General features: G+C 43.3%; 1 protein-coding gene across 1 annotated transcript; it reads right to left on the bottom strand.

Annotated features, from left to right (window-relative positions):
• Positions 1-14,739: 14,739 nt before the first annotated feature.
• Positions 14,740-17,032, bottom strand: LOC106574365 (zona pellucida sperm-binding protein 3-like). Its single transcript, XM_045696695.1, has 5 exons — positions 16,876-17,032; positions 16,014-16,071; positions 15,810-15,913; positions 14,898-15,063; positions 14,740-14,812 (listed from the first exon to the last, which is right to left on the bottom strand). The coding sequence occupies exons 1-5, from the start codon at positions 17,030-17,032 to the stop codon at positions 14,740-14,742; spliced, it is 558 nt and encodes a 185-aa protein (XP_045552651.1).
• Between the last annotated feature and the right edge of the window lie 1,388 nt (positions 17,033-18,420).

The following is an 18,420-nucleotide window of genomic DNA, read 5'->3' on the forward strand; positions in this document are numbered from 1 at the left end:
AAACTATCATAGTCCAAAAACACCAAGACAGTCGTGAAGAGGGCATGACAACCCCTATTCCCCCTCAGGAGACTGAAAAGATTTGGCATGGGTTTGGCAGATCCTCAAAAAGTTATACAGCTGCACCATCGAGAGCATCCTGACTGGTTGCATCAAAATATGTCACTTTCTCTTTGGACAACTTGGAACTGGGAACTGGGAAATTTCTGACTTCCGACTTCCGTGCGCTGAAAACTGGAAGCTCTGAAAAAAAAAAAAACAGCTCCGACTGGGCAAAATCTATTTGAACGGTCATCAAACTCAGAATTCCAACTCGGGAACTCGGCCTCTTTCTAGAGCTCCAACTTTCCAACCTGAAGATCACGGACGTCATGATTTGACCTCATATTTTTCTGAGCATTAATGTCGCGTGCAAAACAACTTGGAACTTGAAACTCGGAAATCTCTGACTTCATGACGGAGCTGTACGATTTTTCCCAGTATGCGCTCGAGTTCCCACTTGTCTTGAACCACAGAGAATGATAGAGGCTGATAGTGGCAAAAAGGCTGTGTTAGCATGAGAAGCGCTATTGAGGGCTTCTACAATTTGAATGTAGTCAACTGGGTGGGACTTCCAACTTCTTTGGCGGATCCCTCCTGGTGACCCTGTTGGAGTCATGTCCAACTGGATCATCAAGAGGGATTAGCCAATTGTGAAGAAGAAAATGTACTACTTCAAAATGGAGATTGCCTCAATGTCGTTGCCTATGCTGTCACAGAGGCTATAATGGCACATATATGTCTATCTGTATGTCTTGAACGCACGGAAGTCGGAAGTCAGAGATTGTGGCAAGAGTGCCATCTGAAACAATAGAGTGCGCATCATCTGATCCACTGTCTGTGGAATGGTAGCATACAGTATGTTAATATGTGTTAATTGCATGCAAATAAAGGTTGCTTCTCTACCACACCCACAATGGAAGAACAATCATGGCTTCGTACTCGCAGGTGGAGGGCTTCTGTGAGAGGTCGCTGTTAAAAAATCAAATCAAATCCAATACAATTGTATTTGTCACATGCCCCGGAATACAACAGGTATAGACCTTACGGTGAAATGCTTACTGACAAGCCCTTAACCAACAATGCTTTAAGAAGTTCAGAAAAACAAGTGTTAAGTAAAACTTTTTTTTACAAAAAATAAAAGTAACAAATAATTAAACAGAAGCAGTAAAATAACAATAGCAATATGTACATGTAGGTAGAGTTGAAGCGAATATGCATAGATAACAAACAGAGAGTAGCTGCAGCGTAAAAGAGGGGTCTGGGTAGCCCTTTGATTAGCTGTGCAGGAGTCTCATGGCTTGGGGGTAGAAGCTGTTAAGAAGCCTATTGGACCTAGACTTGGCGCTCCGGTACTGCTTGCCGTGCGGTAGAAGAGAGAACACTCTATGACTAGGGTGGCTGGAGGGCCTTCCTTTGACACCGCTTGGTATAGAGGTCCCGGATGGCAGGAAGCTCTGCCCCGGTGATGTACTGGGCCGTACGCACTACCCTCTGTAGTGCCTTGCGGTTGGAGGCCGAGCAGTTGCCACACTAGGCAGTCATGGAACCCATCAGGATGCTCTTGATGGTGCAGCTGTAGAACCTTATGAGGATCTGAGGACCCATGCCGAATATTTTCAGTCTCCTGAGGGGGAAGAGGTTTTGTTGTGCCCTCTTCACGACTGTCTTAGTGTGTTTGGACCATGATAGTTTGTTGGTGATGTGGATACCAAGGAACATGAACCTCTCAACCTGCTCCACTACAGCCCCATCGATGAGAATGGGGGTGTGCTCAGTCCTCCTTTTCCTGTAGTCCACAATCATCTCCTTTGTCTTAATCACATTGAGGTAGAGGTTGTTGTCCTGGCACCACACGGCCAGGTCTCTGACCTCCTCCCTATAGGCTGTCTCATCGTTGTCGGTGATCAGGCCTACCACTGTTGGGTCATCGGCAAACTTGATGATGGTGTTGGAGTCGTGCTTGGCCATGCATTCATGAGTGAACAGGGATTACAGGCGTGGACTGAGCACGTACCCCTGAGGGGCCCCTGTGTTGAGGATTAGCGTGGCTGATGTGTTGTTACCTACCCTTACCACCTGCGGGCAGCCTTCAGGAAGTCCAGGATCCAGTTGCAGAGGGAGCTGTTTAGTCCCAGGGTCCTTAGCTTAGTGATGAGCTTTGAGGGCACTATGTTGTTGAATGCTGAGCTGTAGTCAATGAATAGCATTCTCACATAGGTGTTATTTTTGTCCAGGTGGGAAAGGGCAGTGTGGAGTGCAATAGAAATTGCATCATCTGTGGATCTGTTGGGGCAGTATGCAAATTGGAGTGCATCTAGGGTTTCTAGGATAATGGTGTTGATGTGAGCCATGACCAACCTTTCAAAGCACTTATGGCTACAGACGTGAGTGCTACGGGTCGGTAGTCATTTAGGCAGGTTACCTTAGTGTTCTTGGGCACAGGGACTATGGTGGTCTGCTTGAAACATGTTGGTATTACAGGCTCAGTCAGGGACAGGTTGATAATGTCAGTGAAGACACTTGCCAGTTGGCCAGCGCATGCTCGGAGTACACGTCCTGGTATTCCGTCTAGCCCTGCGGTCTTGTGGATGTTGACCTGTTTAAAGGTCTCACTCACATCAGCTACAGAGAGCGTGATCACACAGTTGTCCGGAACAGCTGATGCGCTCATTCATGTTTCAGTGTTACTTGCCTCGAAGCAAGCATAGAAATAATTTAGCTCGTCTGGTAGGCTTGTGTCACTGGGCAGCTCGCGGCTATGTTTCCCTTTGTAGAATGGTCCCGTGTCCCGTGTGGCTCAGTTGGTAGAGCATGGTGTTTGCAATGCCAGGGTTGTGGGTTCGTTTCCCACAGGGGACCAGTACGGGGGGGGGAATGTATGCATTTACTACTGTAAGTTGCTCTGGATAAGGGTGTCTGCTAAATTACTAAAATGTAAATGTGGTCTGTAATAGTTTGCAAGCCCTGACACATCTGACGAGCATCAGAGCCGGTGTAGTACAATTCAATCTTTGTCCTGTATTTATGCTTTGCCTGCTTGATGAATCCTTGGAGGGCATAGCAGGATTTCTTCTAAGCTTCTGGGTTAGAGTCCCGCTCCTTGAAAGCGGCAGCTCTACCCTTTTGCTCAGTGGGGATATTGCCTGTTATCCATGGCTTTTAGGGTATGTACGTACAATCATTGTGGGAACGACGTCATCGACGCACTTATTGATGAAGCCGGTGACTGATGCGGTATATTACTCAATGCCATCGGAGGAATCCCTGAACATATTCCAGTTTGTGATTGCAAAACAGTCCTGTAGCTTAGCATCTGCTTCGTCTGACCACTTTCTAATTGAGCGAGTGACTGGTACTTCCTGCTTTAGTTTTTGCTTGTAAGCAGGAATCAGGAGGATAGAATTATGGTCAGATATGCCAAATGGAGGGCGAGGGAGAACTTTGTATGCGTCTCTGTGTGTGGAGTAAAGGTGGTGTAAAGTTTTTTCCCTCTGGTTGCACATTTAACATGCTGATAGAAATTAGGTAAAATGGTTTTCAGTTTCCCCTGCATTACAGTCCCCGGCCACTGGATGAGCGTTTTCCTGTTTTCTTATGGCCGTATACAGCTCATTCAGTGCAATCTTAGTGCCAGCATTGGTTTGTGTTGGTAAATCGACAAATACGAAGAATATAGATGAAAACTCTCTTGGTAAATAGTGTGGTCTACAGCTTGTCAAGAGATACTCTACCTCAGGCAAGCAAAACCTTCCTTAAATTTCCTTAGATTGCATGCACCAGCTGTTTACAAATATAGATAGGCCTCTTACCCTTACCCCTTGTCTTACCAGAGGCCGCTGTTCTATCCTGCCGAAAAAAGCGGTATACCCACCAGCTGTGTTATTCATGTTGTCATTCAGCCATGACTCAGTGAAACACAAGATATTACAGGTTTTAATGTCCCATTGGTAGGATAATCTTGATCGTAGGTCTTCAATTTTATTTTCCAATGATTGCACATTGGCTAATGGAACCGATGGCAGTGGGGGTTTACCTGCTCGCCTACAAATTCTCAGAAGGCAGCCTGACCAACCGCCCCCTTTTCTGTCTTTTCTTCACGCAAATGAAGGGGATTTGGGCCTGTTCGCGAGAAAGCAGTATATCCTTCGCGTCGGACTCGGACTCTCTAAAGGAAAAAGCTTCTTCCAGTTTGAGGTGAGTAATGGCTGTTCTGATGCCCAGAAGTTATTTTTGGTTATAAGGGATGGTAGCAGCAACATTATGTAGAAAATAAGTTAAAAAATAAGTTCCAACCAACGCAAAAAAAACAAACATAATAGCACAGTTGGTTAGGAGCACGTAAAAAGGTCAGCCATCCTGATATTAACATTTGTTATGCCTGAATTAGACTCAAAACCAACAAAGAAGTCTACTGCAGTGTTGATTGAAAGCAGTTGTATGAAATCAGTAGGCTATGTCAAGAAAAGCTCTTAACCATGCTAACCCGCTCTTAATTTATATTCAGTTCGACTCAACATAAATTTGGCATCTGAACTGTGCGTAAGATTCCCTTTTCTATATCCATTCCCATGTTTGGATATTTCATCTCATGATTGCTGTTTGTCTAAATTAACGAAGCAAACAATTTTATTAACTAAAATACACATTAAAATTAAACAATTTAAAATGATAAGGTGAACAAAATGCAAGAGCAGAGAACGCAGGAACAGTGGTTGAATGACAAGTAGCATGTGCCACATCTTTGGGTTTCCAAGAAAACAATTAAACTCCCTGTCTTCCCCCCCCCATCACCTGTCCGTCTACAGTATCTATACCAATTCTTTCTCCTTGATGAGACATGATTGTTACGCATGCCTCTAGAAAGAGGGAACGCAACACCCTACTACAACTTAGCTCTCCGTGGTGTGAAAGAGATATGGACTGTAGGTGTGAGTAAGGATGACAAAAAGGCAGAGAATACCGTTAACAGGGAATTTATTCCTTCACGCGGTAAGGTTGGGGGAAAAGGGGCTGGACGGAACCAAAGCAAAGAAACTAATTATCAAAGCCCCTCTCCTACCTTACCTGCCTACCCACTACTTACCTAACTAGCACCACCTGGTGCACTAACCAAAATACAGGGGATGGTCCGCCCAGGTCTTTCCTAGTGTGCATAGACAATAAATTACTACGGGTACATGTATGCCCGCAGGCCTCTTGCCTAAACACTCCCTAAGTGCCTTCCCCTTCCCCCCTGGGAACAAAGGAAACAGAATAACAAAATTTCACAACTAAACTGAGAAAAACTCAGGACATTAAAGCTCTCTCTGAGCAACAAACTAACAGAAGATAATAAGGTTTCTCAGCAACAACCAACTAAGTACATACCAAGTTATCTTTCTGAGAAACAACCAACATCTGCCATCAACCTCATCTCTCAGCAAATATCTCTCAGCAAATATCTCTCAGCAAATATCTCTCAGCAAATATCTCTCAGCAAATATCTCTCAGCAAATATCTCTCAGTGTCTCCTCCTCTGAGCAACAGCACACTGGCTTATATAGCTTTAGGTGGGGTTGTTAATTGGAGACAGCTGCGTCCTGACGAGGGGGCGGGGTCAGCTCTCCAATCAGCAATGGGGCCGACCAATCAGCTGCTTGGAGAATTTCAGGAAGCCATTACCTGAAACACACTCACAAATATACAAACTACAACACAGAAACTGGGGAACGTAACAATGATATAGGATGCATCTCCTTGTTTTCTGTTCTTCATCTTTACTAAGGGGAGAATCCTATCTTCCACTTAGGTAACATTTTCACTTTGTCTCCCATAGACATGACTAAGTGAAAATTCAATTAAAAGTTAGGATTTGCCCCTAATATTTTTTTTTAAAGGACAGGTGAAAGCAATATGGAGGATACCTACCTGGAAAGTGTTTTCACCTGTCAAATTTCTTTCCCATTACTGCAGATGAAGGAAAGTAGTGGAGGAGATGAAGCAATATGGGGATGCACCCACAGTGTGAATTTTGTTTTTAACACATAGTGCTTGAGCTGCAGGGGGCAATATTGCTCTTCTCTACAGATTTCACTGCATTATCATCCCACACAGTTCTTGAGCTGTGAGGGAACAGTCGAGGTAAATCTGCTTTCACTGTACGGATGTTTATTGTAGGCTATACCTGGAACTGGAAGAAAGACTGATAACCACTCAAATACTAAAACAATAATTTAAATATAGTTGACCTTACTTACTCACTCACTCACTTAAAACAGAGAAACACACTTGACAGGCAGTTTATTGTGTAAACTATACACTGAGTATACAAAACATTAAGAACACCTGCTCTTTCCAAAAAATCACCCTAATTCAATCTTTAGTCATATCCCATTATTTGCTTATGGCCTTGCCTACATCTAGGGACTTTAAAAAATATATGACGGCTAGAAGACCGGCGACGCCGAACGCCGCCAGAACAAGGAGAGGCACCGACTTCGGCGGAAGTCGTGACAGTTGGTTGCAATTTCAGTTTTATCCACCAGAAAAGACAGAACTAATGTCGTGGTTAAACTCAAATATAATAATTTATTTAAAAAAAATATATATTTGATAAAATGTTAAAAAAATATATAATCTTTGTAAATGATATCATAAACAGGACTGGTGGAGTTATGTCACATATGCAGCTAACATAGACATATGGAAATGTCTGCTCTACCCAAAATTACAACAAACTAATTGCAGCATTACCACAAAAATGGAAGAGGCAAGTGGAAGGGGGGAAAAGTAAGGAACTTGTCTGTCATTAAAGACCAAAATTGGTTCAAGAAAATTGTGATAAATAAAAATATATACCAGTTTCATTAGAGTTAACTGTACCTCACATTGCAGCCCAAATAAATGCTTCACAGAGTTCAAGTAACATACACATCTCAACATCAACTGTTCAGAGGAGTCTGCATGAATCAGGCCTTCATGGTCGAATTGCTACAAAGAAACCACTAATAAAGGACACCAATGAGAATAAGAGACTTGCTTGGGCCAAGAAACATGAGTAATGGGCATTAGACCAGTGGAAATCTGTCCTTTGGTCTGATGAGTCCAAATGAGAGATTTTTGGTTTTAACCGCCGTGTCTTTGTGAGATGCGGAGTAGGTGAACGTGTGATCTGAAGCATGGAGGAGGAGGGGTGATGGTGTGGGGGTGCTTTGCTGGTGACTCTGTCAGTGATTTATTTTGAATTCAAGGCACACTTAACCAGCATGGCTACCACAGCATGCTGCAGAGATACGCCATCCCATCTGGTTTGCGCTTAGTGGTACTATCATTTGTTTTATGAACAGGACAATGACCAAAACACACCTCCAGGCTGTGTAAGGGCTATTTGACCAAGAAGGAGAGTGATGGAGTGCTGCATCAGATGACCTGGCCTCCACAATCACCCGACCTCAACTCAATTGAGATGGTTTTGAGTTGGACCCCAGAGTGAAGGAAAAGCAGCCAAGAAGTGCTCGGCATATGTGGGAACTCCTTCAAGACTGTTGGAAAAACATTATGAAGCTGGTTGAGAGAATTCCAAGAGGGTGCAAAGCTGTCATCAAGGTGGCTATTCCAAAATCTAAAATATATTTTGATTTGTTTACCACTTGTTTGGTTACTTCATGATTCCATATGTGTTATTTCATAGTTTTGATGTCTTCACTATTAGTCTACAATGTAGAAAATAGTAAAAATAAAGAAAAAGCCTTGAATGAGTAGGTGTGTCCAAACTTTTGACTGGTGCTGTACATTTACCCAACAAATATATGGGGGATTGGAATTGATGCAGACAATTACCTTGATGGAAGCCCCAATCTATCTGGAACATTAAAGCTGATCTGCCCCCTAAAAAAAACATTCAGGCTGTAACACAACAAAATGTGTGAAAAGTCAAGGGGGAATCCTTTCTGAAGGCACTGTATGTGCTACAAATAGAGATTAGATATTTTTGCCATTGATGTTACCTATTTGGATGTAGCTTCACTGTGTTCATTGAATGTCATTAGGTAACATTGGTATTGTTAGCATGAGTGCCATTTGGGACTTTTGTTACTATGTAATACATGGTTATTAAAAACAGTCCTTTGCTCCAATTGTTCTATTTATTATCATTCCTTCATGCATAACTTATCCCATTCTATTGCACTCTGCACATATCGATGCAATGTATTTATATCCTGTGTATTATATTCATAATCTCTGTCTCTGTACCCTTACAGAACAATTCCCATGTTTATCCTCCTCAGTGTGTTTAAATAAAGTTCCTGTGTGTGTTAACTCTTGGCCTGCTTGATTCCCCTCTGTCAGTGGGTCACAAACCAGTAAAATGCATAGAGCCAAGACGCTCTCGTTGGGTCCAGGCCGGGTTACTGTTAAAGCAATTTGTGACAACTGCTGATGTAAAAATGATTTTATAACATTGTATTGATTGATTGACAGATGGAAGTTGTGGTTGGGAATTATGAGGAACAGACAGTTTTAGAGGGTGTAACCAAGGAAAATCCTGTTTTCATACCTGGGTATTTCAGCAAGGCCATAGATTTATCAACTGGTGAAAGATATACCAGAAAAGCAGGAATGGACATTTTTCTAAAAGGTGAATTCTCTAACCTGTGACATAGACACACACACACACACTCACGTGTACAACCACACGCAATGACTCTCACACACACACACACACACACACACACACACACACACACACACACACACACACACACACACACACACACACACACCTCCCTTGGGGCAGAAAACCAGGAGGACAAAGAAAAACAGGATTCCATTTCTCTGTGCAGCAAAGGAAAACCAAAACAGAAGTGCTGACGGCTTCCTTCACTCAAACCCGATGGGAGCATTTATCACATTGGTGCCGCAAGATAGAAATCTGCTTTATTTTTTCAGGTTGACGGTTCATCCTCATTTAAATGATAAGGAATGCGTTGTTATGCTGGCTTGATGCCGTTTCCTATATGCCAATCAGGATTTAAGGTCACACTCTACTAGACATGAACAATATTGGTATATTAGGATTCATAAACGTTGAGCAATTGCACATTTTTTGCTACTCCAGGGAGGAACGCTCTTTAGCTCCCATCTCAAAACGGGGCTCAGAGATAAGTTTCCTATAATCTGCCTTCCTCCTATCTCCCTAATACACACTCGGTGTATTACTGCACACACAGAAATACAGTACACGTTTTGTATACGTACACAGACGCACACACACATACATACATGCACTCGCACACACACCTGGGATCAAAGGAACATTTGCTACACTTTAATCCACCAAAGGAAAAACAATTGCATACTTTTGCCCAGTGTCTAATACCACATAAAACCACAGTAAAAGTAAGACAAACAGTGCTTTTGGTAGAGGTTCTACTCATAGCGGATGGAGGCTAGGTGCCATGTTTGCTTTGGGATGGATTTCTGCTTTGTCAGAGGAGAAAACCATCTGCCTCACAGTAAAAGATATCTGTATTAAGTTCCCAGTTGCAAACAGTTCCATGGGCCAACCATCTATTTGTATCGTTACGCTGGCTTCGAGGAGTGTGAGAGGCCTCTACCTCGTGTTAGAACAGCTGATATAGGGAATCACAGGAAAATAGTCTAGCAAGAAATAGGTTCTTCTGTCTTCAGCTGAAGTCTGTGATGATAGATTTACTGTCCATTTGAAATACAAGGAACATATGTATGGCATGTCATCGATAGTCAGAGTAGATGGAAAGGCTATTACTTGAACACTTCTCCAGGCATTGGGGGATCTGATCATACTATTTGCAGCCCAACTGCTATAAAGACAACCTGGAACATACCCAATAACAAAGATATAAGAAAACTAGCAAGGCTGTAAGCTATAATATTGAGGTTATATGCTGCTGATGTAGGTTTATTAACTAAGAGAGTACACTGTGACACATGTTGCTCTGGGTTAGAGACTAGAGAGAGAGCAACCTCTGTCAAACGATCTCTTCCGACGATCTCCATCATGGCTCATAATGAACCCCGTTAATTAAGATCCTGGTTAAGGAAGAAAAAGAAAACGGGGTTGATAATGGAGGAAGAGGATCTAATTAGCCTCCTCAGATCCAGACTCACAGGACACAATTAAGGATCTCTTATCCCGCCTTAAATGGGCTTCAGTGAGGGAGAGCCCCTCATTCATTCTCTCTTATTTAGTCATTCGCTAATACGCTGATTACATGCTACCACTAACCTCTTTTAGAGCATCACAAACGGATGGGAATGTGTGTCAGAAGTTGTGGCTAAAAGCAGCCTAGTCTATTGGTAGAAAAAAAGAAAAGAAAGAAAAAAAAACGGTTTTAAATATGTTGAGAATAGTTCTTCCCGGGGATCATTCTGCAAAAAACAGGTTCCCCTCAATCTGTCTTTACTGTCATTTCCATCTTTTTTTAACCGTTTTGTGTTGAGTAAATAGAGGGATGGCGAGCTATCCTGTCTCTGTATCTTCCAGTAAATCTGTCTGTCTGTCTGTCTGTCTGTCTGTCTGTCTGTCTGTCTGTCTGTCTGTCTGTCTGTCTGTCTGTCTGTCTGTCTGTCTGTCTGTCTGTCTGTCTGTCTGTCTGTCTGTCTGTCTGTCTGTCTGTCTGTCTGTCTGTCTGTCTGTCTGTCTGTAACCCCCCCACCATCACTAGCTAAGCCGGCTTAGTGTTAAGTCTGTCTGTCTGATAATCAGTCTCCTGATGTTCTAGTCCCTTTCATCCATCCATCCATCTGTGTGTGTGTGTGCGTTCATGTGCGTGCATGCATGTGTTCGTTTGTATATTTGCTTGGTGTGTACGTATGTGTGTGTATGTGTGTGCATGTGTGCGCGTTTGTGTGTGCTAGGAAGAGAGAAAGGCTGCGGGGCAACCTTCAACCTTTGCCTGCTATAAGGTCACTGTCCCTCCCAATGGAAGGAAGAGGGGTGACTGCCCTAAAGAACCACACCTCATAACCCCCAAAAACATCCCCAAAGGGAGCTGCAAAAATTTCTGTGATCTTTTTTGGTATTGCACCCTAGGGTCAATTGATGCTATTGTGAGATTTGTTTTCCCATCCATGTTCAAAGCCATCCATGACCACTTGATGTTAACTATCCTTTGTTTGGAAAGAATCCTTCCTACTGACAGCAACTTGCAGATTCACATCCTATGTCTCAACCACGCTACGCCTCAGGACGACAACTAGGGCTAAAGTGTGGAGAGTTAACATCTCAGGAATCACATTGATATGATGTGCAGCATGACTGCAGTGGAAGAAGACCTGTAATACAACCAGTTATTTGGTTAATGTAATTTATTGGCTGGTGAGCCCATTTATTTAATCAGACCTTTTTTTATATATATATGAATAGGTTAGATTTTAGAGCAAAGACCAGCAGACAATGTGCTTCTCCGTTATTGGAGCTAAATCAAAAGAGCCAATGAGCTTGGTTGCAGTACCACCGCTCCCCGGTAACATTTACAAGTCGACACTTAAAACGTAATATAGGGCTGTATTCAATCTGCATTGCTGAAGTATTACTGATTGCGCAATATAAATGTTAAAGTCATTTACGATTGAGCCGACATGCAGCGGTTACTGTGAATGCAGTCTCCACTAAGGCGGGAACATTGACTTTACGTTTCAATCACACTGTTCTTGTCACGTCCTGACCATAGCAAGTTGTTATTTTCTATGGTAGAGTGGTCAGGGCGTGACAGAGGGTGTTTGTTTTTGTATTTCTATGTTCAGTTTCTAGTTTTATATTTCTATATTGGTTTTTGTTTGGCATGACCTCCAATTAGACAAACACCCCCTGTCACGCCCTGACCACTCTACCATAGAAAATAACAACTTGCTATGGTCAGGACGTGACAGTACTTCCGCTATATGGATTGAACACAGCCCATACACTTTTACTTCACAAAAGCACTTCCTACAGAACCATATTTTCAAAATTGCAATGACCATTACCAAACTAACATTGTCACAGGGTTAGCCTAGGCTAGCCTGGTTAATCTTAAAATGGACTGACATGAAGATTAATTCCATTGTTTTTATTAGTGTACTACAATTTAGAGCTAAAATTCCTGGGGCGGCAGGTAGCCTAGTGGTTAGAGCGTCGAATCCCCGAGCTGACAAGGTAAAAATCTGTCCTTCTACGCCCGAACAAGGCAGTTAAGCCACTGTTCCTAGACTGTCCTAGACTGAATTTGTTCTTTAACTCACTTGCCTGGTTAAATAATAAATAAAAATGATAGTCCAACAAGATGGGTTTTCCTTCTAGCGGTTGCCATCTTTCTTACAGTACCAGCGGCGGTGAATTCATGAAACATGGTGCTTATCATGAACTGTTGCTTACCAGCCTTGGAAGATAAATAGACATGATTAAAAAGACCATACATGCAATACTGTGAGTCTTTATTACAGTAATATGTAAGGCCCCACTTTAATAGGGTGCTTGTTCCCGTGTGCAGGCCTGGCGGCTGTGTGTGTATGTGTTGTGTGCGCTACACGCATGCTCGTGCCTGCCGGCTGGGTATTTGATTGGTAGGGTAGGGCTGACCCTACAGAGTATGGGGTAATGAAAGACATGTTTAATAGAGCATCGGCAGGCCACATGACAGCAGTTTCCTGAATCTCCCTCACCCCTGGAAGTTTCACTGGAATGGGACAAAAGCAGGGCCTGAACTAGACTTTAGATAGTGTGTGTCATACAACTTTCACCTATCCAGGCCTTTCAGACATGTGAACACAAAAGGTGTAGGAGGGTCTAAGGCTTAAGCCAAACAGAGGGCTAGGACCAGGCCAGAGAGAAAAGAGACGTTGAACGATTGAGAATAAATTCAGTGCATCATTGTACTGTTATTGCCCGAATGTGTTCACAGATGTCTAACTGTTATTGTTTTGTGGGGGTGCAAATTGACAAGTTAAATTATGAGAGTGTGTGTGTGCGTCTCAATTTGAATGAGTGTGTGTATCAGCCATTTTGCCTAACAGGATACATGACCCAGAGGGCAGCCACACATCAAAGGCCTGGCACATGTCTTGCACCCAGAACATTGTTATTGCACCCAGATCGTTGAATATATATTGCTACATGACATTGGTATGCAACGGCCATATACACATACTTTCATACCACAGCCGTGGGTGATGACAGCGCCGAACATGAAACACCAGACGGCATGTTTTTCATCAAACTACAATGTAATAGTGATGACTGGGATCAGGGCTGGCCTTAGCCTGGTTAAACCAGACTGAACATCGTGCTCACCATTGAGTGAGTCTGGTTCAATCTGTTTTAACCACGCTAGCGTACAGTAGGTAATCCTTGGATCAGAATGTAACTGTTTTGTAATGGCCATGGCAACTTTGAATACAGTTTATGTAAGGGATTTTGAAAGGTAAATGTGTATATTGTGTTCAGGGTTGGTTAGGTTACTTTCTGAAAGTAATCGGTGAGTTACTAGTTACCTGTCAAATTTTAAATCAGTAGCGTAACTTTTGGATTAACCAAACTCAGTAGCGAAATGTGGTTGTTGCCTGTGGGTCTTGCGTAGCCTCATTTACAGCAATGTTGCCAGTGCAGTGAGCGAGACCACTCCCACAGCAGCCAGCAGTATCCCCATGAGAGACACGCCTGAGGAAGGAAGTTCAATTATTTCATTCAGAATACAATACAACTTTATCATAAATTGAGTAATACAGAATTTCTGTCCAAATGCATACCTATAAGCTCTAGGGGGGGGAAGAGATGCAAGCTAGACTCCACTTGATAGAAAAGCACCACTAGCACAGGACGATCAAATCATAAACTTCAAAGATTACTCTGGTAGAATACGATGTCAGTCGGCAGACTCCTCCCCTTTCTCAGGCCACAGGTGGAGTCACAGCAGCCACACACCAGGTCATCCCCACCTGCTGAAACCCACCTTAGAGGAAAGAAAACAAGACGCCAGTTCAGAAAATGCTAAAAAATTAAAACCATGATCAGCTTTGGGTCCTAGCTCTATACAAATCCAATATATAAACATCCAGGTTTGCAGAATTATAGTTGCGTGCAGTATAAACTCAATCCCCAGAGACAAACCGGTTTGCCTCTGTAGTAAACGAGCAAGCCAATGGAATGGAAGTCAATGGAAGCAGAGGCCGACATTGCTCTCAGATGACATGTGACGTACATCTATAGGAAGGTAGGAGAGATATTACTTGTACAGGGTTGTGTTCATTAGAGTAAACAACAGAAAATCAAAGTCCTTGTTTCTTATTGGACAAGTCCAGGTATTCCCCCTGTTTGTTTTCTTCCATTTAGTGCCTAATGAACAAGACAGGTGAGTACAGTACATATGTAACCGATGTGAAATGGCTAGTTAGTTAGCGGTGGTGCGCGCTAATAGCGTTTCAATCGGTGACGTCACTCGCTCTGAGACTTGAAGTAGGGTTTCCCCTTGCGTTGCAAGGGCCGCGGCTTTTGTGGCGCGATGGGTAACGATGCTTCGTGGGGTGTCAGTTGTTGATGTGTGCAAGGGTCCCTGGTTCGAGCCCGGGTTGGGGCGAAGAGAGGGACGGAACCTACACTGTTACACATACAGACTAAAAATAAAATGGCCTTCAGGTGAATGTATCGTTACTCACAGAGCTCCTCTCATCTTGGTGGAACCTGAAGGCCTCAAGCTGAAACTAGAGTTTGTCATCCTGGGTTTGCTGCAGGAAGTGGGACTTGGAGCCTGTCTGTCTATCATCAGTCAGACACCTGATGGGATGAAATAAAAACAAAGTTGAATTTAAATTCACAATATACAGAAGTACGGTAAGTTGGAAGGGGGACACACACGCACCCATGGTTCTCAATGAAGGAATATGTAGGTTCAGGGGCCAGTGTAGCCACACAGCTGTCCACGTAGACATGGAGAGTTGTGTGGTGGGCTTGGATAATGGAGGCTTCAATGCTCATGACATGCCCCAGAAAGTAGACACTGGAGGGCCTCTCAAATTGCCAGTCATCTGAAAGAGAAGAAAAGCTAAAGCAGCAATAGAGCCTCACAATGGACGTGTCATAATACCCATAAAACGTAGCGGTCAAACAGGGAAATGGGTCCAGTTGTTTTCCACCATTCATTTTTCCCATAGGGGATTTTAGAAACACTTAAAACAAGGGCTATGTGACGTTTTGATAGCCATGCAAATCTCTCTCGGACAAGGTTACTTTTAGCAATATATTCTGCTCTATTTACTCTCAGATTCTTAAATGCTAATTTGCATCAATGTAGACATCATGCAAAACTACAAATCCCTGCAAAGTCCTGCATGTCATCTCTAGCTGACACCTTTGCTAACATTTATTGTGTCAATTTCAAACAATTTATTCATTACTACATTTAGCTATCATTAGATAGTTAATCCAGAGATGCTTACCTTTGCCTTGATTTGGCAGTCTCGTCCAGATCATCATGGCATTTGTAGTGCTTTATGATTGCCACATTAGCAGCTAATTAGCGTTTAATTTGGGGGGGATAAATACAGGAGAATATATTAATAAAAGTGACTGTCCTAGAGAAATGTACACGTTATCAAAACGTCATGGCAGAGTAAGCCTACACAAAAATGCCCTATGGGGAAAATTATTGGAACCATTTCCCTGTTTGACCGCTAGGTTTTATGGGTATTATGACTGATACAGTGGTACTCTATAACCCAAAATGGCAGAGGTCAACTTTAAAGGTGTAGTCTCACCTATGTTATATACCCACCTGTCATGAGCCTGAGAGAAAAGACCAGCTGCTGCTCTGCAACCTTGGTGGAGGCAAAGGGAACCCAGGTAGGCTTCAGAGCATTACTGGTCACATTGTGCTCCCTGATGGATACAAATGTTTTACAGCCAGAGCCAGGGTTGTTTTCATTAGAGCATGACATGGAAAGCATTTGAAAAGTGAGAATGAAGTAAAAGTCCTTACCTTCGATAATGGCATTCAACTCCAACCTCAGCATCATTTGTTCTTACAATGGGAGTGCCTTAAACTGGTGTTGGTGTGTAGATAAGGGTAAAGATATAGATGAGTACATCCTCTGTTATCTAAAGAAAACAAAGTCACTTTCCAGCACTACATATTGTACTACAACACCACTAAGCATCAATACAATCCACTCTTCCTTACAAAGACTGACTCTGGAATCTACAGATGTTCTGTTCCATTTCTCATTCCAAACAAAATCAATTCATGTGTTCTTTTGTAGCTTGCAACAATTATGGAAGAGAACTATTCGTTGTACAAATTCCCCATACACACACACTAGGCCCAAACATAGCATTAGCATGCTCCTATATCCTAGCAGCTCAGTCTCAAATAGCAGCCTCTGGTCAGCATGGTCAAATTCTGTGGATCCATGGTGCTTCCCGAGTGGCACAGTGGTCTCAGGCACTGCATCGCAGTGCTAGCTGTGCCACTAGAGATTCTGGGTTCAGGGATGTCCTTGTCCCATCGTGCACTAGCGACTCCTGTGGCGGGCCGGGCGCAGTGCACGCTGACACGGTCGCCAGGTGTACGGTGTTTCCTCCGACACATTGGTGCGGCTGGCTTCCGGGTTAAGCGGGCATTGTGTCAAGAAGCAGTGCGGCTTGGTTGGGTTGTGTTTCAGAGGACGCATGGCTCTCGACCTTTGCCTCTCCCGAGTCCGTATGGGAGTTGCAGCGATGAGACAAGACTGTAACTACCAATTGGCTACCACGAAATTGGGGAGAAAAAGTGGGTAAAAAAAACAAAAAACTCTGGATGCACAGCCTCCCAGGGGTCAGATCAGATGGTCGGAAGAACTGACCGTTCCCTAGGAAATCCTGCTTGACCTCCACCCGAACCACGTCCTGCCTGTACTGGACCGCTACACTGGTCACAGACACTGGATTCTTCAGCTCAAACTTCACTCGGTTTCCCTGGTTGAAACGCCTGTTGCTTTCTGGCAGGCTGTTGAGGTTCATATTTTACAGGCACCTGGGTTGGTTTTTGAACAGGTTTCTATATTCAAACTGTATAGGAGATGGTGCAGGTTTCCCATACTCAGTTTGCACAGGGATTTGAACAGGTATCCTTTGTTCAAATGGCATAGGTGTCTGAAAAGGCCTGAATAGGTCTTGGGTGGGTATCCTTGAGCCTGTGCTCACAAGCTCTTCTGCTTGCTGCTGTAGACCATAGCTGACAAAGTTAGATGTTTCTTGATTACGTGATGGCATTGGAAAAAGCAAACTCTGAGCATCACTGAATGACCTGAATGAGACAAGCACAACAAACCCAACCAAATCTACTCTCAACCCCATTCTGAATTTTGACATAGTGTCCATTGTGGATTCAATGACATTTCATTTTAAAGCAGAATCTGTGAGCTTGCTCCTGTTTCCTTCCACTTGTCGTTTGTGAAATTGCAGCCCGGGGAGTTGCGCAAGATTATGGGTGTGTCTCAGTACTCTTTCATGGTTTTCTTTCCTTGTCTCCTGTCACTCATAGAGGGTAGGACATAAAAGGACTCTACACTTTTGAGATGCACCCTCAGTATGACTGACTTTTGCTTATAAGCTGTGTTCGAAAACTCATACTAACCGCACTAACCGTACTATTTGTGATGTGAATTGAGTATATAGTGTGCTTATTGGTCATAGATTGGATATAGATTTTTCATTTTAAAATAGAGTTTTATGAGCCCTATGAGCAAAAGCCACCACACCCTGGGGGTTTGAAGCCTGGCCTTTAAACGGGGATCTTAAACGTCCACGTCAGATGATCAAGTGGCTCCAGTGGCTTGAAGAATGTGGACTGTGACTCGTGTGTGTGTGTGTGTGTGTGTGTGTGTGTGTGTGTGTGTGTGTGTGTGTGTGTGTGTGTGTGTGTGTGTATGTTCGTGTGTATGTGTGTTAGGTGATTTATGATCGTTCCCTGTGGTGCGTCAGATGGAGGGGAGTGCGGGGACAGTGAGCAGGCCTCATCTGGAGCCTATATGGGCTGTCAACAGGCCTGTCAATCACACCTAAGGGGCGGGGAGACAGAGGGGCAGGAAGTACATGGCCCCAGTCTTTATGGTTGAATTCCAATATGAAAACCTCCTCACTTACTGACCTCTACCCTTGTTGATTTGCTTGTAAAGAAATAGAAAAATGCTTGGATGGGTATCAAGAATGTGGCAATAATATAGTAGATGTTCTCTAGGCTTCAGTTCAACAGGCTAACCCAGTCTGGTTGTGTGTAGATGACTTTAAAGACACACACACAGCCACACAAACAGACACACACAGACATCCACACACAAACACACACCAACTCGTCTGTGGAAATCACATCACATACTAATTTGCAGGGACTGTTCTTGGAAGAATTA

This window comes from Salmo salar, chromosome ssa16, assembly GCF_905237065.1.
Source record: "Salmo salar chromosome ssa16, Ssal_v3.1, whole genome shotgun sequence".
In the NCBI taxonomy this organism is placed as follows: domain Eukaryota; kingdom Metazoa; phylum Chordata; class Actinopteri; order Salmoniformes; family Salmonidae; genus Salmo; species Salmo salar.

Excerpts from the sequence above, each read along its gene's own strand:
- LOC106574365 (XM_045696695.1), bottom strand. The coding sequence starts at position 17,032 with ATGAACCTCAACAGCCTGCCAGAAAGCAACAGGCGTTTCAACCAGGGA. Across the intron at positions 15,914-16,013 it reads GTTGAATGCCATTATCGAAG|GGAGCACAATGTGACCAGTA; the intron begins GTAAGGACTTTT and ends TGTATCCATCAG. Across the intron at positions 14,813-14,897 it reads TCCTTCATTGAGAACCATGG|GTGTCTGACTGATGATAGAC; the intron begins GTGCGTGTGTGT and ends TCATCCCATCAG.